Source organism: Ammospiza nelsoni, chromosome 8, assembly GCF_027579445.1.
Source record: "Ammospiza nelsoni isolate bAmmNel1 chromosome 8, bAmmNel1.pri, whole genome shotgun sequence".
Lineage (NCBI taxonomy): Eukaryota > Metazoa > Chordata > Aves > Passeriformes > Passerellidae > Ammospiza > Ammospiza nelsoni.
In genome coordinates this window covers 2,579,772-2,601,494 of record NC_080640.1, presented here as the reverse complement: position 1 = coordinate 2,601,494, position 21,723 = coordinate 2,579,772, and the positions used below count along the sequence as shown (strand labels likewise).

Sequence of the window (21,723 nt, the reverse complement as noted above, 5' to 3'; positions counted from 1 at the left end):
GGAAATTAATGTGTGTTTGTGTGGCTGGGGTGTGGAGGATGAGCCACAGCATCTCTGAGTTGGCTGCAGGCTGCCATGGCCTTGCTGATGTCATGCTGAGCCATGTGAATCACAGCCTGGGCAAAAAAACAAAATCCCAATAAAACCCCACAGCCAACAGAACAGTGAATGTACGAGGAAATCCAGCTCAGGGGGAATATATCCATTATTTATGCCACACACTGGCTCATTGCTGCTTTCACTCCTTTTCATCCTTCCCCTTTGCTGCTTTATTTGTGTGCTTTGTAGTACTGGAAATGACTGATTTTGTGACTTGGTAAGGGTGGCAATAATTTGTCACTGGTTTTGCACAAAGAGGGAAGCCCCTTGGGACAGTCAGATTTTTATTGCAGCCCAGCTTGAAACTGTGTAATTATTGAGTGCGTGTGTGAGACTGATCTTGCCAGCTTTGGGTGTGCTGCTCGTGTGATCACAGGGAAATTACTGCAGAAAAATATTGGAATGAACACTGAGGCTCCTCTCTACTCTGTTTTTTTAATGCTGGTTGGAGTTTTCAGTGGTTAAGGCATCTCTGTGTAACCATGGAATTAAGATTTTGGGCTTCGTTTGCTGTGTGCTTCTTGTGGAAATGGGGAATTGGAACCTTTGTCCAGTGCTGATCGAGAGTGAAAAGTAATTGATTTAATTTCTTTAAATGGGAGAAAACCCCCTCCAGCCAGATGCTTATTTTTTTTCCTGATCTTATATGGAAAGACAAGAGCAGGGTTTTTTTTTTTATCTGCTGCATTTCATATTCCTCATTTATGCATTGCAGTGTCCTGGGAATAACCAGCATTGCAATGGAGCTGCTGCTCACACAAAATCTCCTTCAGCTGCAGCTTGAGCAGAGTAAGATCTACAGCAAGAGCTGCCCTTCTACATGATTTAATACCAATAAAAATTATTTTAGTAGCCCTTTGGCCTGGACAAATACAGATTTAATCACGGGGCTGCACAGCCTCATGGTCTGATCATCCTGTCACATAATGGAGCCAGCTGAGGTGGGGAATTGGGAAATATACTTCCACAATCTTCTTTAAATCTCCAGAATTAAACTTTAATTGGTTTGTCCATAAAGTAGACCGTCAGTTACTGCTAATTGTTGCAGCTCCAAGCTGTAAATGGCTGTTGTAAATAGTTTTACCCCACAGTAGTTCACGAGAGCCATTCAAGTGTTAATTTTAACGCTCGGTGTGAAATTTTAATTCAAGATATAAAATGCAAGCTCCTTTTTAAGATGTGTTACTAAACATTTATGGCTCTGTGCATGTGACTGATCAGCAAATAAACCCCCATTGCTGCCTGTGGTTCCTGACTGGTCGTAGAGCCCTCATCCCTCACTGCTCCCTTTGCAGAATTCCAGGGTTCCAGCTCAGGAGTCCTTCCAGCAGGTGTGGGATGGTTGATGGTCCAGCTTGGCAGCCTCAGCGGGTTGTGACTGAGAATTGGGTGCTCTGAAACTGCATCCAGCCCAGGGACAGGCTGGGGGTTCCCTTTGGGGGAGGGTCTCAGCCTTGGTGGCCTCTTGAGGTTCTCCTTGGGTGTCACCAAAGCATTGGTGTGTTACTTTTGAGAGCTCTGGGGTTGGGTGTGGAATGACAGGGGTTGTGTAGGAAAGGGGAGCTCTTGGGAAAGAAAGGAGTTGGGTTTGTGTTGGCTCCTCAAGCCTGTTCTCCTCCTGTGGCTCCTCTGCCTGCAGAAACCACCTGGGATGGGAAATGTGTGTCCATGCTGGGGGGTGTAAATTACAATAATTTCTCACATCGCAGAGGGGTTTGGGTTGGAAAGATCTGAAAATTCACCCAGTGCCATGGCAGGGACACCTCCCACTGTCCCTGGTGCTCCAACCTGGCCTTGGGCACTGCCAGGGATCCAGGGGCAGCCACAGCTGCTCTGGGAATCCCATCCCATCCCCTTCTCACCCTCCCAGGGAACAATTCCCAATATCCCATCCAACCTTGCCCATTCTCAGGCAAAAATACACCTGTTATCAAACAATTTGGTTTACTCGAACAAACACAGGTAAGACAGACAAGTCTGGCTGTTCTGGTTTATATTTCAATTACTCTTGAGGTTTTTCCCTAGTCTGGTGCTCAGTGCATGCAATACCTATGAATTGTTGCTAAGAAAAAGATAAAATGAGTAAAAATCCTACAAACAGTTAAAATATTAAACATCTGTTTGTATCTTCCAAGCTCTTTCATGTGCTGTGCAGTGGCAGCTCCGAGTTCAAGGGGAATTGGGAAGAGCCAGGGTTTCATGAGTGGCTACCAAGAATTTACTGCAGGGAAAAAATGCTAATTAGGCTTTTTGTTTAATTTTTAAGCAGTGGAGTGAAAATTAAACCCAAACAACTCCAGCATGGCTGAGGAGGAGGATGAGAAAGTGCTCAACACAAGATGGGGATAAAGGGATTAGAGGAATCAAGACGTTTCTGTAAAATGTTGGAAGGAGCTTATAAATCTCCAATTTTGGTCTATGTTTCCCCAGTTTATGAACATTTCATGCCTCTGTCTTATTTTAAATCAGTTGGAAAGTTTAATTTTCGCTGAGTTTCAGCTCAGGTGTCACAGAAAATGGTAAAACCAAAGCCACCTCCTCATGGGCAATTCTCTTCTTGCAATCTTTGCATCACCTTTAAACTCTTTAATTTTGTTAATTTGGTTTTTTTGGTGTTTTTTTTTAGGGTGCAGCACTGAAATACTTGCCAGCAATTGTCAATGATGTGAAATTGGTGTTTGATCCAAAGGAACTCAGGTGAGTAGAGTTAATTATTTGTGGAGTGCTAATTTTAGTTTGTAAAGATATATCTAAAATATACACAAATATATAAAATGCACATATATATATAAGCATAAAAACATACACTAATTATTTCATTTTTACATGTTACTACTATGTATAAAGACACAAAAATATATGAAAATATAGAAATATATGAAAATATAGAAATAAATACTGAGACAGTGAAATATAGATCACCTGAGAAGTTTTATCACTTTGATTTTATTGCATTTTTTTTGTCCCTTGCAGGTATTTTTAAGGGTTACACAAAGAGCCTGTTTTTTAAAAATAATGTGTAACAAATACCTGACAAACTTTGCAGTACAAACCATGAGCAAGAGTTATTAATCAGGCAGCTGCCATCAAAAGTCTTAAGCTGGACCGTGATGCTTCATCTTTGATGTATAAGTTTCATGTAAATAATAAAATAATAAATAATTCAGTGATTCAGTTGCTGGATCGATGTCTCAGTAGCTCATAAACATGGCAGTGTTGTTCGTAAATAAAAAGGGCAATGACAGGATATTTAAGGAAAAAAAAATGGAAAAGCCAAACAAAAACTGGTATTTCAGCAGAACTTTTAGCTTAAAGAGAAAAATACAATTTTATTTTTTATGGTGTTGTTACAAACTGAAAAAAAAAAAAACATTTTAAATCTAATTTTACTGCACAAACCCTTTTAAATTTTGTGTAGCTTTATTTTTATGGTCTTGTTGTGTCAGGAGAAGGAAAAGAGATAAAGCAGGGATAAAATAAATAAATATAATCTTAGTCTAACATTCCAGTGGCCTGAGGAACCTGGCATTTTCCTTCTGCTTGCCTGGGAACTGTGAATTGTTTTACATCTACACTTCCCTGGGCTTAGCAAATCCAGATTTGTCGAGCTTCTGGACTAAATAATAATTTTGGTATGTGACAGCAAAATTCCTGGGAAAAGAGAAAGGAAAATGCAGGACTTGGCCTGTTTTACCTCAGATATGACATTTTTCCTATAGTATTACCAATCAAAATTGCAATTAAACACTGGCAGTATCTAAATTGAGGTTGACTTAAGTCTCAATAGGAAAAGCAAAGAACCCAAGATTTTAGGAGGGGATGGAAAATTATTGAAGAGTCTTGTCAACATTAGGTGGGAGCTCAGCTGATGAGTGTGATGGTACCTTTTCCTAAAATGTCCATTTCTGGGGGTTTTAAATTATTAATTATTTTTTGTTGGTAGCTTACAATGTCAATTATCGCCTTTTTTTTGGCATAATCACGAACATGCTGATTAATGTGAAGCACAGGAAAACTTGAAACCTAAAACCTTAAATGAAACATGAACAAAGAGTCTAAAACTGAGGTAAAAGGGAAGGGGGGGAAATGACATTAAAAACTAAAGAAATTTATTGAAAACTATGCATGATTCTCTGATTATTGTTTTTTTTAAATATCTCAAAAAAATTGAGTCTGCCCATCCAAGAGCAGGAAGTTGTGTGTCAGGTTCTTTATGGATGATTGTGTCCTGCTGTTTTTTCCATGGGTTTTAACGGGTTTTTTGATGTATTATTTAGTGGGGTTTTGCTTTTGTTTGATGTGTTTTTGCTTTCCCTGTGTGTGCAGCAAGCTCTTCACCGAGTTCATCCTCAACGTGCCCGTGAGCCGCCTGACCATCCAGAAGCTCTACTGCCTCATCGAGATCGTGCACAGCGACCTCTTCACCCAGCACGGTGAGCAGGCACCAGCCCAGCCCTGCTCCCTGTCCCTGTGCCCTGCCTGGGCCCTCCTGCTGTCCCTGTGCCCTCCTGATGTCCCTGTGCCCTGCCTGGGCCCTCCTGATGTCCCTGGGCCCTCCTGCTGTCCCTGTGCCCTCCTGCTGTCCCTGGGCCCTGCCTGTGCCCTCCTGATGTCCCTGTGCCCTCCTGCTGTCCCTGGGCCCTGCCTGGGCCCTCCTGCTGTCCCTGTGCCCTCCTGCTGTCCCTGTGCCCTGCCTGGGCCCTCCTGCTGTCCCTGGGCCCTCCTGCTGTCCCTGTGCCCTCCTGCTGTCCCTGTGCCCTGCCTGGGCCCTCCTGCTGTCCCTGTGCCCTCCTGCTGTCCCTGGGCCCTCCTGCTGTCCCTGTGCCCTCCTGCTGTCCCTGTGCCCTCCTGCTGTCCCTGGGCCCTCCTGCTGTCCCTGTGCCCTCCTGCTGTCCCTGGGCCCTGCCTGGGCCCTCCTGCTGTCCCTGTGCCCTCCTGCTGTCCCTGGGCCCTGCCTGGGCCCTCCTGCTGTCCCTGTGCCCTCCTGCTGTCCCTGGGCCCTCCTGCTGTCCCTGTGCCCTCCTGCTGTCCCTGTGCCCTGCCTGGGCCCTCCTGCTGTCCCTGGGCCCTGCCTGGGCCCTCCTGCTGTCCCTGGGCCCTCCTGATGTCCCTGTGCAGCCTGGGACACGTTAAGTCTGTTCCATTGGAAGGACAAGGTGGAAAATCCAAACCCAAGCCTGGTTAGGGTGGCAAGAGACCTTAAAGCCTGTGCTGCCCTTGGCTTGGTGGGCACCTGTCATTGTCACCACTAATAATGGAGGGATTGCTGGTTTTGGGCTTCCTTTTTCTTCCTCTGTGGAGGCTGGGATTGAAGGCACTTGAGAGGACAGTTCACATTCAGACTCAGGTGTTCATTGTTTCTTATCAATGTTACAGCCTCACCATAGTGAGTTCTGCAGTATTTCACTAACAAGGCACAAAATGGCCAACTGTCTCTTGTTACAAGGACTTTTAAGGCTAAACTATCCAATTAAGAAATGACACCTAGATTATTTTCACTTTTAGCCCAATAACTAATGACTCTGAGTCCACAATGTGGACTTTTTCTGCCCAATTACAAAATACCACCCAAACCCATGGAGAAGAAGGTGAAGAAGAAGGACAAGCCTCTGCCCTAAAACCTCCATCTTCCCCCATATATGCTGCTATATTCTAAACCCTTAAACTCTTAAGTTTTCCACCATGTGACATTACACACTTCTATTCAAACTCCACACCCACAGTCTCAGTTCCATCATTCCATTTTGGAGGCTTCTCCATGCCCCCAGGTCAATGCAGTGCTCTCTTGGGGATCAGTGCCTGGCAGCACAGAAAACTTAAAATTCTCAGCATCCCGAACTCCAGCAAGAAATGGGACAATTTTCAGGCTAAGAACGATTTACTGCTCAGACAAACATCAGTCTCAGAGTCCCTGAGATTTCAGAGGAGCAAGCATTCGGCCATAGCTCAGAGCAGTCACAAGTTCTTTGTTACAAGGCAATCTAGAACTTTCTAACCCAATGGACAGCTGCCACAGGGTTTATTTTGCTTTTCTGACCCATCACCTTTACTCACTTCTGCTGCACTGAGGATGCTTTTGTCCAATGGGCTTCTGTCTCACAGGCACACATCTGCTTCTGTTCTAACTTCTGAACTCTCAGCTCGTTCCATACAGCCCCACCCCTGCATTATAAACCTTCACCATCTCAGCAGTGCAGTTTCTCACTCACTTCAGGCAGATTCTTACTTACAACTGTAGAAGCATAAGTTTATGATTTTTCTGCTTAATATCTGTGTTATATTTTTACATCAATCCAAGGCTGCAGATCAAACCCTTCAGTGTCTCTGGGAGTTTCTGCTTTTCCAGTTCTCACAGTCACTTTCCACTATCCCAGGCAGCTCCAGTCCCATCCAGCCTGGCCTTGGGCATGAGGAAAATCACTTCTTTACCATTTGTTACCTGCAGTCTCAGTTAGGAAAGTGCAAAATTACAAAAAACACCTTGGGATTTGTTATTTTCAAAGGACACAAAGCACCCAGGTTTTTGGGCTCTGTTGTAACTTTGTGTTGGGGTTTATCAAAAATCATCAATTCAGCTTTTGTGCTCAGTGAAGTTGTGTGGGGGAAATGGAGCTTTGGGATGTCCCGTGTGCCCTGGAGCTGTTCCCTGGCTGAAGGGAAGCAGAAACCTTTCAGAGGGTGCTGTTCATCCATGCCTTGTTATTTTCTGCTTTCCCATTAATGGGCCAGTGAAAGATAAGCTCAGGCACTTGTCCTACAGATTTCCTCCTTTGAGGTGAAGCACTTGATTCTTTTTCAGGCTGGCTGCAGGTTAAACTGACCCAAACAAAGTGTTTGTGTGCTGTCAGGGAAGGTAATGAGGGAGCAAATAGGCACTGCTTCAGTGGGAGGATTCTGCTCTCAGATCACAAAAGCTGAGACTGTTGAGTGCTGATAAAACAAATTTTGCTGGTTCCAGTTTAAAAAATCTTGGTGGATTGGCATTGTGGTGGTTTTATACCACTCTTAAAATCTCTGAAAAACAGTTCACCACCTGTGTCACCATGTGTGGAAATTTGGTACAAACAGCAAGTCCAGACTTTATCTTCACTTCTGAAATGATTTGAAATTATTCAGCCCTGAAGTGCTGGATTTTCAAGAAGTGAAAGGAGGAATGCAAGTGGAGTTGCTGGTGTTGAGGCCTGGGTAAAATGGTGTCCTCAAGAATAATTTAATGTTTCCTGGCTAGAGCTGTGCTCTGATCAGTGTTACTTATTTGCTTCATTCATTCTCAGCTCTCTGTATAATAATTTTCCTTTCTCCTGGCTGCTCTCAAGTTGCCAGGACTTTGGGGCAGAAGTCAGTAACATCAGGGATCATCCTTTCCTCTCCTTGGGAGGAAGAAATGGAGATAACTCAGCTAAAACAAGAACCAGAGTGTAAGACACACTCCTGTGGTGCATTTCGGTATTAATGTTTGCCCTCCCTCATTGAAGCAGTTCCATTTTCAGAGGGAGAGGTGGGAATTGTGTGTGGCTGGTTTGTTTTTTAAACCTGACTCCCAAGCTTAGCCCTTCAGGGTGCAGGGAATGGTGCAGTCCAACATTATTGAGCTGCTGAGAAATTTAAATGGATCTGTGTTAATGGGAGGGTGATTAATCAGAGCCCAGGGCAGGTTTGCTGACAGATCTCTGCTGCTTAATGGCTCTGAGATCTTATCAGGAGGCTCCTCAGCTGGGTTTTCCTGTCACTGCTTGTTAGGAATGTCCTAAATCCAGCAGCCTTGGTGGGGCTGGGATGCACCTGCACTGACCCAAACCACTCTGGGGTTCCCAAGGATGTCTGGGGGTTTTTATTCAGTAAACAAAGTAAAGGCTGCTCTTGGCATTGGTGTCACAGAATCCAGACTGCGTTGGGTTGGGAGGGACCTTAAATCCCATCCAGTGCCATGGCCATGGAGGGACACCTCCTGCTGTCCCAGGTGCTCCAGCCTGGCCTTGGGCACTGCCAGGGATCCAGGGGCAGCCACAGCTGCTCTGGGAATTCCCAATTCCCAATCTCCCATCCAGCCCTGCCCTCTGGCACTGGGAGCCATTCCCTGTGTCCTGTCCCTCCATCCCTGTCCCCAGTCCCTCTGCAGCTCTCCTGGAGCCCCTTCAGGCCCTGGCAGGACTCTGAGCTCTCCCTGGAGCAGCCCCAGATTTCCCAGCCTTTCCTCACAGGAATTCCCAGAATAACCAGGTTGGGAGAGACCTTCATGATCATTGAGTCCAGCCAAGCCCCAACCCCTCAACTAAACCCTGGCACCCAGTGCCACATCCAGGCTTTTATCAAAGCGGAGAGGGGCTCCATCCCTCTCATCTTCTCACTGCAATTCTTCATCGTGATCATTCTCTGAAGTTTCATAAACATTCAAATTCCCTTGAAAATAAAGCAAACCTCTATCCACAGCCTTTTTAAAATTCAGATTTTCCTGTCCCTCTCTCTGGGGGTTGGAGTTCATTACTAAAATGTTCTTGGCTGCCCTTCCTGCTTCTCACTGATTGAGGAATTCTAAACTGATAGGGAATACTTCCATATAAGCTGTCACCTAATCCTGGATCCTGTTGCAAAAATGACATTTTCTTTTCTAAAAGCAATATGCACTGCAGGATTGTGGACTTAGGGAAGGCTGGCAAATGCACAGAAAACTTCATCAGCCTGTTTCTGGTGGAGAAAAAAGGTTCTAATTCTGTGCTTGGAGAGGTCCAGAAGGTTTATTTGTGTCTCCAGAGGAATTAAAATTTAAAATACATGAATTTGTGAAGCTTGAAGGATTTGGGGCTGAGAGGGGAGGGTGTGAATCAGTTTGCTGAAGCATTTTAGTGATGTTGTTGAGTGGTGGATGATTCACTGGGGAATCTGGAGAGTTTGGGACCTTGGATCAGAATGGAGACTGGTGGTGGGGTTTGTGTATCTTAAAAAAAAAAAGATGTAATATAATAGTTAAAATAGTAATGGTTTGGTAGTAATATAGTAGTTTATAATGTAGTTTTAAAGTTTATTCATATTTATGAATACAAATAGGAACATGTGGTAATTATATAAATAAGTAATATTTCCATATAGTAAAGTAGAAGTAAATGAATATATAAATACTTTGAATGTATTGAATTGTAAATGAATATATATACTTTTCCAGAAGAAATGAATATATAAATAGCATTTATCCCTACCTACATATAAAAACATAATAATATAATTATATATATAATGTAAATAATTATATAATTTTCACTCCACTACTTAAATATTAAACAAAAAGGTATAAATATAATTTTTCCCTGAGTGAGGAGCAGTTTAATAATAATTTAGTGGATATTTTCAGTGCTCATGGTTGGGAATTAAATGAAGTGTCCTGTCCTTGCAAGCATCAAGGTTTTGGTTTATGTAAACAGTGATTTGTCTGATTTGTTTTGTCCTATGGAGCTGTTTGGATTTGCTGTTGCTTTGTTTTCCAAGTGACTTCCAGCTGATTGCCAAGTGAGCTGTGGAGCTGCTGGAGTTCCAAAGAGAAAACCCAGGGATTTTTCCATGAGGAATTGGAGCCTGTTGAATTTTAGTAGACAACATCCAGCATTTATAAGAGTTCTTATGGTTCAGTTATGACTCAGCTCACAGGCTGTGGGGTGGAAACAAAGTTACTGAGCACAGGTTAAATTTTTTTGGCCACATGAACTAAATGAACCACAAAATAAATGGATTTATCAGTGTCCCAGGAAATGAAATGTTTTTATTGACACAAATTTATGGTGTGTATTCACCTGTGTTCATTGAAGGCTTTCCTTGGGTGCTGCTAATTGGTAATTCCTGCTACAGATGAGTATTTGATTCTCTCTTATTAAATCACCACGGGCTGGACTGTGCTCTAGAACAGATGTGGAATCACCATTGTCTGTGATCACTGTGCAGCTTGGGAGCAGGGTCTGATGTTCTGGACCATGAAGGTTCCCATTAATCAGGGCTGGGGGTGTTTGTGGCAGGCAGGGTGATGAGGGTTCACCTTTCCTCCTCTGAGCTCCCAGGTAATCAATGCAGAGTGCAGAAGCTCAGTGCTCTTCAAAGCAGTTCCTAGCAAAGATGCACTGAAAATCTCATCTTTATTTGAGGGATGTCACCACAGCACTGGGTTGGTTGGAACATCACAGAGCCATGGAATGGTTTGGAAGGGATCTTAAAGTCATCCCATTCCACTGGCAAGGACACCTTGCAGTGTCCCAGGTGCTCCAGCCTGGCCTTGGGCACTGCTCTGCTCTGGGCACCCTGTGCCAGGGCCTTACACCCTCACAGGGAGCAATCCCTGCCCAATATCCCATCCATCCCTGCCCCCTGGCACTGGGAGCCATTCCCTGTGTCCTTCACTCAGCATCCCCTCCTGGCAGGAGCTGTGCAGAGCCACAAGATCCCCTGAGCCTCCTTTTCTCCTGAGTGAGCCCCCCCAGCTCCCTCACCTGCTCCTGCTCACCCTTGGGATGATTTTGTGGAGTTCCCTTTTTGCTTCCCCCCATGTTCTCAGCAGCCCCAGGTGGGAGCTGAGGAGCTCTGTCAGCCCCACCCAAGGGAACAGAGTGTTCTGTGCCGGTTGTGTCATTGCAGACAAGCCCTGGGACAGATAATCACTTTTCCCTTTCTCAGAAATGCAGCTTGGCTGCCTCCCCCATTGACCAGAGCAGCTCCAGCCCTGCAGTGGGACTCAGAGTGACTCAGATATTAAACTGATCTTTGCCCCCTTCCTGCCAGTGGGGCTCAGCAGGGCTCTGGAACATTTCAGCCCTCTAATTAGGGCCCTTTTAAGTTATTAAAGACTGATTCACCTCACAGGCTCTGCAAAGACATGTTCTGTGCTTTCCTGGAGTGCTCAGCAGCTGGGCTTTGGGGTTCCTGCCCTCCCCTGCATTTGGGGACAGTTCACATTGCCCCTCTGCCCTGTGGGGTTTTGCTTCATCTGCTGTTTCCTTTCCTAGTCCAAAATCCAGGGAGCAACACATCCTGAAGTTTCCCAAATGCAGAGGCACAAGGCTGTGATGCCAGAGCATCTCTGGGGCAGATCTACAGAACCAGGCTGTTCACTGGGCTGACATTTATATGGATAATTAGTAATTAATTTTGACTTGGTCATTCCCTCCATGTAGGAACAGTCTGAGTATTAAGCAAGGAAGGGGAATTTTTATTTTTTTAATTGCAGCAAGTGGTCAAAGGTTGGAGCAGTTCAGAGGCAGAAGTTTTTAAGGTGAGGTGAGGCTTTGGTTGAAAAGCTGGAAGATAATTTATTTTTCCCGATTTTTTTGTGTCTCATGTAAGCACTGAAGCACATCAGCCTGGAGGCCCTGAAAGCTGTGTTTGTAACCTCGTGTTTTGTGTGCAGACTGCAGGGAAATCTTGCTGCCAACAATGACAGACCAGCTCAAGTATCACTTGGAGAGACAAGAAGATTTGGAGGCTTGCTGCCAGTTGCTGAGTAACATCCTGGAAGTGCTCTACAAGAAAGACGTGGTGAGTGTGGGCTGCCTCTGTGATGAGTAACACTTCACAGAAATTGTTTTAGTAAAGTGAATTAAGCAGGTAACTTGTGAAGCTTTAGGGTTTTATTTTTCTTTTTTATAGCCTCCTCCTAACCAGCCTTTTCTAACTCTCAGTTCTCCAGTGATGAGGATGAGGATGTGTTTGTGGCATCTCACATGTCACATCCAGCACAGCACTTGTTGTTTCTGAGGCACATCCAATGCAGCTTTTCTGGTTAGATAGTGAAGAAATATATGTCCTTAGGAGTTAAACCTTCCTCATTTACTGTGCCTGGCCTTTTCCAGGTGGAAAATGTTGTGTTTTGGTGCTTTTTCTTTTCTCCCATGGACATTTTTGGAAGTGTGCATTTGAGCTGTGTTGTTGCTGACACGGTTCCCAGACGTGCAGCATGTGTAATATCCCTTTATTTTGCATAATAGTCTCATTTTTGCTTTCACTTGACCTCAACAAACATACAAATATTGGTGCTTTGCCAGAGAGCTGCAGTGATTTGATGCTTTCCTGAAATTTGTGCTGCTGCTGCTGCCTGAACCTTCAGTGCTGTGTAGAATCATACACTAATTCAGCTGGAAAGGACCTCAGGGGTCAGCTACTCACATCCTCTCTGGCATCTTATTTAATTGGGGTTTTTTTAGGTTTTCCTCTGTTTTTGTTTGTTTTTGGGAGTAGCTCTGTGTGGCTGCTTCAGAGAAGGGGTTGTTTTACAGGAGGAATTTGTTTCTGGCAGCTTGGCTGCTCCTGTCTCTCTTTGTTGGCTGCTTTTCTCTCCATGGTGGGGGCTCACCTGCAGCTCCACCCTCTCCCAGGCTGATCCTGGCAGCAGGACCAGCTCCTGGGTGACTTTGTGCTGGTGGTGGATTGTCCTTCAAATATGCAAATCTATTTTTCATCCAGAAAGTAAAAGATGGGAGCAAAGCTCATCTGTTTCTTTCACCTTGTGGTGTTTTTGGCTTTCTTTATTGTCCATCACTCCATGTGAGATTTCTGGATTTGTCCTTAAAAGCTTCATGGAATAAATATTTCATTTGAACTCTTTCAAAAGTAGTGGTAGGTTGCTTCTAATATTGACTGAAATTGGCAGTTCCTTAATGAAAGTTTGGCTTTGCTTTTCTCTTCCTTTTAATTGAGCTGTTGCAGAACAGCCCCCCCACCCTGGGTCTGGTAGTGCCTGTAGGGGTTTGATGCTGGAAGAATGACTTGGGGGAAGAAAATTAATGGGTAATAAGCTTCATTTCCATTGGCATTGTAACAGCACATTTTAATTTATCAGAAACACGTATTACCAAAATAACACTTTGTCAAAGCCCTTCCCTCCTTGTGATCACCAGCAAGTGATGTTTTACTGAATTTCCAGCAGACAGGTGGGGTGAAAGGCAGCAAAAATGGTTCAGTTGTGCTGCTGTCTGTTGTTTGAGGCTATCAGTGATTTATTCCTTGTCCTCAGGGCCCCACACAGCGCCATGTGCAGATCATCATGGAGAACCTGCTGAGGACAGTGAACAGAACTGTGATTTCCATGGGCCGGGACTCAGAGCTCATTGTGAGTAAACTCAAACACCTCTGTCACATCTCCCTGAACCTGCCTGTAATAGGATTGCAATCCCAGGTGACCCAAAGCAATCAAAACCTCCTCTCTCTGCTTGCTCAGGAAGCTGCAAAGCACTGCCTGGTAATTTTGCTGTGCTTGGCACAGGGGAAGAGCAAAAAAAAGAAAAAAAAAAAAAAGCTTGAAAAATCTCTCTGAGCAGGTGATTAGCCAGGATTGATATCTGTGTGCACCACAATGATGTAGTATTGGTAATTAGCCAGCTGAGAAGTGTGGAAATGAGACTTGGCTGTTGTTACTGCTTTACAAGCATTTACTTGTCTTTTTGATTTAAATTGAGATAACCAAGGTGAGTGTTCAAATGACTGAAGAGCAGAGCCTAAAATTATGTTTGGAGGAAGGACTGATGCAAGCAACCCTATTGACTTAACACTGTGTTTTTAAAGCCTTACACTTGAATTTTTCCACTGTTAATTAATGAATATTGGACTAAATAATGAAAAAAATAGTGAGGCTTGTTGATATCTGAGATGGGGATAGATCTGAGTGTGGTTTTGGGGGTCTCTCTGGGTGTTTTTGGGAGCCTCTCTGTGTGTTTGCCTTTCTCTGTATTCTTTTAGCTGGCTGCAGCTGGCAGCTGATCTCTCCAGGGAAGTGGTTGAAGTGAGCCAGGTCTGTGCTGTGTCTGAGCACTTGTCCCTCAGTTCTGCATCAATTTGGGTCAGTCTGGCTCAATGCACTGATTTCTTACCATGGGGTTAATTGGTAGTCAGATAGATGAGTCTGTCAGCAATTTGGTTTTTTGATCTCCTCTTTCCTTCCCAGTTGAAATTCTCCCTGTGATGGCACAGAGTGATATTTGACTTTTACACACAGTGATTTTTGACACAGGGCTCTGTGTCTTCAGCACTTCTTCCTTGGCATTTGGGGGTGCTCATGTTGATAAACCTGCTTCAATTTCATTTTGTCTTTGGTGCATCATCCAAAGACAGTTTTGGTCTCCTACTTATATCACTTGGGGTTTTGCTGTAAGGAAGGGATAAGGGATCTCCAGATCCATTGCTGGAGCAAGAAGTCACAGAATCCCAGGATGGTTTGGGTTGGAAGGACCTTAAAGCTCATTTTATTCCAGGGACAGGGACAATTCCACTATCCCAGGCTGCTCCAAGCCCTGTCCAGCCTGGCTTTGGACACTTCAGGGATGGGAATCCACAACCTCTGTGGGGAAATGGTTCCAGGCTGAACATTCCTACAGAATATTCCAGTGCTGGGATGAGCAGTGCAAGGAAGTCAGACTTGGGTGTTATTTTAACTTCCTCAGATTCAGGCTGAATGAGAGTTAATTATTGTTTTGATGAAGGTGGTGCAGGTGATATTTAAAAACGTTAATTATGCCTTTTGCAGTTAGCAGAGGAGATTTGAAAAGCTGTGTGTGTGTTTGAACTCAGAGCAGTGATATTAAAGATCTGCATTGTGCTCCTGAGCACTGCCTGCAGTTCCTCAGCACAGCCTCCATGATCAGCTAATGAACACTGAGATTTCAGGGTGTTTTTAATGAGTACTTACTCCTACCTTACAATGCAGCCCTTGCTGAGGAGATTCCCCTGTTAAATAACCAGCCACAACTCATTTTTGTGGTGTCAGCAAAGTAGGAGCAGTAAAATTATTATTATTAATAATAATAATTTGGAAGCACAGCTTGACCTCTCTTACATCAGATTTGGGTTGAAATGATGCAGTGGCTTTCCTTTTTTAGTTTTACCTGTAGTAGAGAATTAACCATACAGGATGACTGGAAGGAAGGAGTTTAAAATATCTGACAGAGTTAAAGTAATGATAATTTCTTTAAAAGAAGTAAAATACAGGACATAACCAATTTTTTATTTTATAAATATAAATGTGCTGGTGTCCTAAAGCTGGCATGTTTTCTCCCTGGAAAAACACTCAGTGACACCATCTCTATCCAAAACCTGATGTTGCATAATGCAGTTTATGAGCAGTGGAGGAATGTCAAGGATTTAAGTGCTCAAGTGAGAAGTTTTAATTACAGGATGAGCCTTTTCTGCAGCATTGAACTGGAAGGGTTCTCCAATAGTCCCCTTTGGCTTTTTTCCTCCTTAAATGTGAGTTCCTCGATAAAATCAAAGGCAAGTTTTGTCCTATCACTTCAAAAGAGAATTACCTTGAAATAAGAGACCAGTTGCAAGGAGAAGAACCAGCTATTAAGTAAAATGAAGTATAAATGATAAGTTTAAAATCTGGTTTGACAATAATTGTGTTAGCAAAAGCATTTGTAATCCTCATTGGTCTGTTTTTCCCTCTGCAAGTCTCACTGGTGGTTTTTACTTGATCCATTTTCTGAGCAGAAGATTCTAATATTATTAATATTTATTTTATATGATGATTGTATTATTAGTACAGGATGCAGCCTGAGGGTGCTGAGCTGCTCCAAACTGCCTGGTTTAGGTTAAGTTTGCTCCTGCCTTGAGCTGCTGCTGCTCCTGGCCCAGGGAGAAATCACCTGGAAAAAACCACAAAACCTTTCTTACTGAAGAAAACATTGCTTGAAGAAAAAGTAAATAGAGCAAACTTCCTTGAGCCTTTGGAAGAGTGGCTTTAAATCTTCTCTTTCCTTTCCTGGTGGCTTTTGGACAGCGTTGGGTTCCATGTGAGGCAGCATCTTGGCCTGCTCCAGTAAATCAGGACAGAGCAGCCTCAGAGGCAGCTCCAGAATGGACCATGGCTGCTCCTTCTCCTCCTGTCAGCAGCTTGGGATGGGCCTCATTCCCAAAGGAAACCAAGCTCTGTAATTTCTGAAGGGAAATCTCCTGGCTTATAGTAAGATTGGGTTGGAATGAGATGGTGTCTAAGGTCACTTCCAACCCAAACCATTCCATGTTCCTGTGGTGGTAACTTCCAAAGTGTGTCCATAAGGAGAGTAGAAGGCATCTAAAGGTGTATGGGGAACAAAGTCAGTGCTGTGAGCAGGGAAAATGGGTTATTTTGGGTATTGGGGTGTGTGAGGGGGGAGCACTGGACAGGATTTGTGGTGTTACTGATGAGTGGAACCTTCTCCACTTTGCTGCTTTCCCCTCTGTGCTCTGGGATGGGGATGAGATGAAACCAGAACAGAAATGATGCAGGAGCCATCAGAAGGAGAAAAAGGGAATTTGTGAGCTCTGTCTGAGGTTTCTGGAAGGAGATTGAGAGGAGAATCTCTGTGGGGTGCAGGTGACACCTGACACAAGGAGAGTGTAGAGCAGAGTGGCACTGATGGGGGAGCTCTGGATAATCAATCAATCAATCAGTCAATCATTCTCCATGGTGCACTGTCCATCTCTCAGCACTTCCAGGCTGCAGGCCTCTCCAGAAGCATGTAAAATACAGGTGCAAGCCTGAAATCAGTTATTGATGGTCACAGGAGGCTTCTGGGGCTGCAGGTTGTTATTCAGGAGTTGAATCGGGGTGTGAATTATCTTCCTGTTCCAAAATTGGGAGAAGACCTCATTTGCTTCACCAGACTTCTTCCATGTAAAAATACTTTGCTTTATTGAGTCCCACGTTTTCTTCTCTTTCAAAATCATTTGAAATTACATATTGCAAGGTAATTTCACTGAAACTGATGGTGGCCATGATTTTATTCCATCACTAATACTGAACTTTTTTTGTGTTGTCAGACCATCCCTGTTGCATTCTCTACCAACATTTATGGCAAGGAGCTGCACTCACCTAAACAAATGGACACATTTGTAGCACTCCAGTTATTTTAATGAACCACAGATGGCTTTTATGGAATATTAAAAATCTTCATGCAGGTCCCTTTCGTTCTCCCAGACAAAATGGTGTTGGTGCAGTTGGATTTTTAGTGGCAATCTGGTTCAATTCCAGCAGCAATATATAATGTGTGGTAATACACAGGTCCTGGTGTAATCTAACAGCTGACTTGGTTGGGAAGTTCATGAAAATTTACTCTATTTGACTGGAATAAGTGATTTAAGCTTTAAAACATTGAGTGAAATCAAAGGCATGGACAGTGGTTTTGCATTTTAGGCAAGAAAAAGCAAACACTTTGTACCCATGGTAGGATTTTCCAGTTTTAATCAGGTTTTTTTTCACTTTATCCTGGTTTTTTAAAAGTTTTTTTACAGTTATTTTTGTTTTTCATCTTTAAGAAACCAAGTGCTACTCACAGGAATAGTGTTTTCCTCCTAGTTCTAAAGCTAAGAATGCAGCTGTTGCTGTGTGGAAATTATAAGGACTCAGCAAAGAGCAAGGGATATAAAATCACTGCAGTATTTATTGGCTAAAAAGTATTTTGAAGCAGGAGATGGGAGAAGTGCAGCTAGAAAATCAGTGTATGAAGTGCAGGGGACTGCCAGTGAATCCAGCAAAGCCACACTGAAAATAAAAATGCATTTTCCTCATTAGAACCTCCAAGATCTTCTACATGAAGGTGAAAATAGCTCTGTCACATTGAACTAAAAGCTCTAAAGAATTAGGTTTGTTTTTTTTCTCTTGGTGTCTATCTAACCTGAGCCTGAGTGATTCTAAAGGCAATACAATTATGATACATTTTACACACTTGCAAAAACATTTTATTACAAAGTACATCCGAGGGTACCAGAGAACACGAGATGTCAGTTGGAAGCAAGACTCTATGGTAATGTCAGCTTTCCCCAGGTTTAAAAAAATGTAAAAAATTAAAAATTTGCAACTTCTTAAGAAAATAGCCTGGACATGTACAGAACACGCCGTGAGAACTTTCCCTTTGAGCTCTTTGTTTCTCCAGCTGGAGTTTCCTCCCTCTTTTCCCCTGATTCCAGGAGCTCTGGATCACTCAGGGTCCCTGCACACACAAAGCTACTGAGGGGTGGCACTGAGGATTTGGGAATTGATTGCCATGGAGAGATGCTTGGTTTAATTTCCTTAAAAAGCCCCAAACACTAGGCCTGTTAGCATGGAGGCGTGCATTAGGTATTAATGTTTTTTTTAATAATGAATACTGCTGTATTTTTCTTTTTCTGCCCATTTTTGAGATTCCTTTCTGCTTTAAAAAAAAAGTATTTTTTAATTTGGAAATATTTGGGTTTCTTAGCCATGTTGTGTGGGCGGTCTTGTAAACAGTTCTATATTTTAGTTAAAAACAATATAAAATACATGAAATATGGGGTTTTTTCCACATGAAACAATGGCACTTCCTTGTGTACAGGATCACCTTCCTAATCCTTCAACTCCCACCAGAGGATTTCAGGATTTGCTTCTGTGCAAGAACTCATAGCCCTCTTGAAGGTTTACTGCAAATATTGAGCTGGCCAGAGGCATCTTCTGCATTTCCTTTCCCATTTTAATTTGCTTTTCTTGCTCTTTGAAGGGAAAAAAATTAGGTTATTTTCCTCCAGTTTCCTCTCAGGAGTAAATTGGATGCTGAGCTAAGAGGAGAAACAGTGAAAAACACTTCCCCAAATTTTTAGTCTGTGCAAATTAATGATCACAGTCCTTTCACCTAAAGGCTGAAGAATTTGTACCTTCCTGCTGCTACAGGGGAAGCAATTTCAAACCCAGTTTGTCACACGACACTCAATTTATCTGAAATCCTTAAGGAAAAATCCCAAACCAAAACAAAAGACATGATTCCCACTCCCTGGCCACTTCTAGCATGAGGAATTTTTCCACCAGTGGTCATTTTAGATGCAAGTTTAATGGCAGTAGCAAATACTTAAAGGAAGAGTTGCAGTTTATAAGTCAGAGCAAAATTTTTAGTGCCGTTTCAAAAAAACCCAAATCAAATTAGGAAAAATCTGATTCACATCTCTCTCCTAAGTGTTTCAATTACTGAGTACAATTAATAGATTGAGATATAAATTATAATAAGCTGGGAAACCCATCTGAGCAGCTTAATAAATAAATAAATAGCATTTCCAATTTTGGCTCCTTCCAAGCAGTGCTGCAGCCTGGACATCTCCTGGTGCCTTCTGCAGCAGTGGAGAGGTTTTTCCAAAGACTGTTAGAAAAAAATACTAACCCATGGCAAAGGCCAACAATCCGGCCTGGGATGGGTCTGTTTTGGGGTTGGGTTTTGTTCCTGTGTGGTTGAGACCTTTCCAAGGTGACACTGAGGGGTTGTCCATGGCCTGGACCCTGTGAGCTGGAGGTGCTTAAAGGCTGGGCCTGATTTTTGGGAGGTTTCTGGCCGCTCCCCTGCTGGGGCTGAGCAGCAGAGTGGTTCTTCTGGTGGTGAGGACACAGCTAAACCAGAGATGAGGTTGAAATGTGAGAGCTTGGTTGGAGTCTACATCGCATGAAGGCAGAGAATACACCACAGTCACGTCTTGGAGATCGGCGCGGCCGCAGGCCGCGGGAAAAATTGTGCTTTGTCCAGGAATTCTGTGCTGAAAACTGCACTCCCCGATCAACATGGAGCTGTAAAACTCAACACCACTGCAAACATAAGGCTTGCTGCTGATTTTCCCCCTCGTTGCTGTGCAGAGACAACAACCCAGACCCCCAAAAGGCCTCCACCATTCCTGGGGGAGCAGGATGCCGGCCTACGCTTAACGGGTCGGAACGCCACGCTTTCGGATCTGAGGAGGGGAGGGGAACAGTTTTACTTCCCGTCTTTGTCCAAGTTTCCACTCAGGTTTTACATCCCACATTGGCAAACTGCGAGTAGAAGTGGGCAGGGGGTTCCCAAGCCCGTGCTGCTGGGCAGAGTCCGTCGCTACAAAGGCCTTTTTGGTACGCGCGGTGAGAACTGGACGCTGCCCCTGGCCAGGATGCTGCTCCTTCCACCAAATCCCATCAGAGACGATGGATACAACTCCAAATATTTGTCAAAGAAGGCCTTGAACTCCACACGTCATGGACTTGGGTTAAAGGAACCAGAGTTTCCATCTTCCATGCTTTTTGGATTCAGTTTTGGATTTTTGCTTGGGAGTCGAGGAGTAGCTCTCCTGAGAATAAGGCAAAGGTGCAACCTGAGTTTCCTCAATAGGATGAAGTTTTCTCAAAACTGGCTGTAGTTTATCTTCTTGCTGTTTAAAATCCAATTCCACGCTAGAAATGGGAAGAGAAAAGCACTCATTAATTATGATGATAGAAAAAATTAACTCAATGTCTAAGTGCTTAATTTATGGAAGTCAATAAATACTTCTTGCATGAAAATGGAAAGGAGAAGTTCAAAAAGGGACATATTACAGGGAAAAATAGGAATGGGATTGTTCAGGAGGGTTAAGGAGGGTCTTGAGGATTATGGTGGAGGTGCTGAGAAGTGACTGAACATGAGAAATCCAACTGTTTTTTTGGTGGAGAAATGACTTTTGAGGGTGTCCAGGCTCAGTTTTCCCTTCTGGGAGGTCAGGGTGGCAGCCAGGCACCTGCATCCTTGTTCTTTGGGGAAAGCTGAGAGCTTGGCCAAAAGCAAGGAGGCTGTCCCAGAAATTCTTTACCTCAGCTCTCCCTTTCCACTTTTACCATGGGAAAGATTAATTTCATCAAGTTCCTGTTGTATTTATAGACTCATGTACATGTGAGGAACAAATAGATCAATTAAAAAGCAGTTCTCCTTTATAGTGCATCCTTGCCTTCAGAAAACCGACAGAAGCTGTAAAATCCCTGTCCTGAATTCCAGACACTGTTGCTACAAAATCCTTTGAGCAATTAAGAACCACAATTGAGATGAAATTCCAGCCCTTATTTGAGCTTTGTGCTGCAGAGCATTTTGAGACCACTTTATAAACCAAAGGAACCACAGCATAAAATGGAGCAAGAGTCCTGTCTAATGGGGGGAACTGAATTTTGGCCCTCACAACTACCCAGAACTTTGGGTGGTTTTGGTTGGGTTTGTGCAGCAGCCTCTAGCCATGCTCTGCACTGAGGCTGTTCCTGTCTTGTGTAGAATATTTGGGGCTGGAAGGACCTTTGAAGGATTCCTGTTGCAGTGGGGCCTCTGGATATCAGAGGATGAATTTAAAAGGGTGAAATTTTGGGAATTTAGACACCTGGATTAAATTTTTTCTTCCTTTTCCCCTCCACTGCTGAGCTGTCTTGGGATTTGCACTGGCTGCTTTTATTGTTACCTAAATATGGAGTTATCATTCCTGAGCTTGAGCTCACTTTTAATTAGGACTAAATATGTTTTCTGAGGTATTTCTGCCATTGCTTGTTTGGAGTGAACCACCGGAGAAGTGAGATGTGCTTCCCCAGGTCTCATCCATAAAGAGATTACTGTAAATTGAAGTTTAAGCCCTGTCTGATTTAAGGAGAGCAGGGACACGGCACAGAACACCTGCAGCCATTTCCAGGGAATTCTCCAACAGAATCATTAGGGTTGGAAAAGACCTCCAAGATTTCCAGGGGGAGGTGTGGGTGGACTTCACCTGCCACAGGCTTTGTAAACTGAGCACAGAATGTCATCAAATGCCATCTGCTGATTTAGGTGGGGTTTATTTTCCTCTTGGGAATCAGAGATGCTGAGAGAAGGGTAAGGAGAATTTTGTGCTTTGTTTTGTTTCTAAGAGCTGGTGATTCTGACTGGAAGA

At 43.6% G+C, this 21,723-nt stretch overlaps 2 protein-coding genes across 3 annotated transcripts in view; one reads left to right on the top strand and one right to left on the bottom strand.

Moving 5' to 3' along the window:
- DOCK1 (dedicator of cytokinesis 1) overlaps positions 1–21,723 on the top strand; it is a 278,470-nt gene that overhangs the window by 76,883 nt on the left and 179,864 nt on the right. For both annotated transcript variants that reach the window (XM_059476562.1, XM_059476560.1), the window contains exons 24-27: positions 2,726–2,796; positions 4,426–4,532; positions 11,483–11,610; positions 13,085–13,180. In XM_059476562.1, the coding sequence (XP_059332545.1) occupies positions 2,726–2,796; positions 4,426–4,532; positions 11,483–11,610; positions 13,085–13,180 (402 nt within the window). The remainder of the gene's footprint in view (positions 1–2,725; positions 2,797–4,425; positions 4,533–11,482; positions 11,611–13,084; positions 13,181–21,723) is intronic.
- INSYN2A (inhibitory synaptic factor 2A) overlaps positions 17,379–21,723 on the bottom strand; it is a 41,771-nt gene continuing 37,426 nt past the window's right edge. Inside the window, exon 4 of the mRNA XM_059476563.1 lies at positions 17,379–20,239. Coding sequence (XP_059332546.1) covers positions 20,056–20,239 — 184 coding nt within the window. The 3' untranslated portion in view covers positions 17,379–20,055. The remainder of the gene's footprint in view (positions 20,240–21,723) is intronic.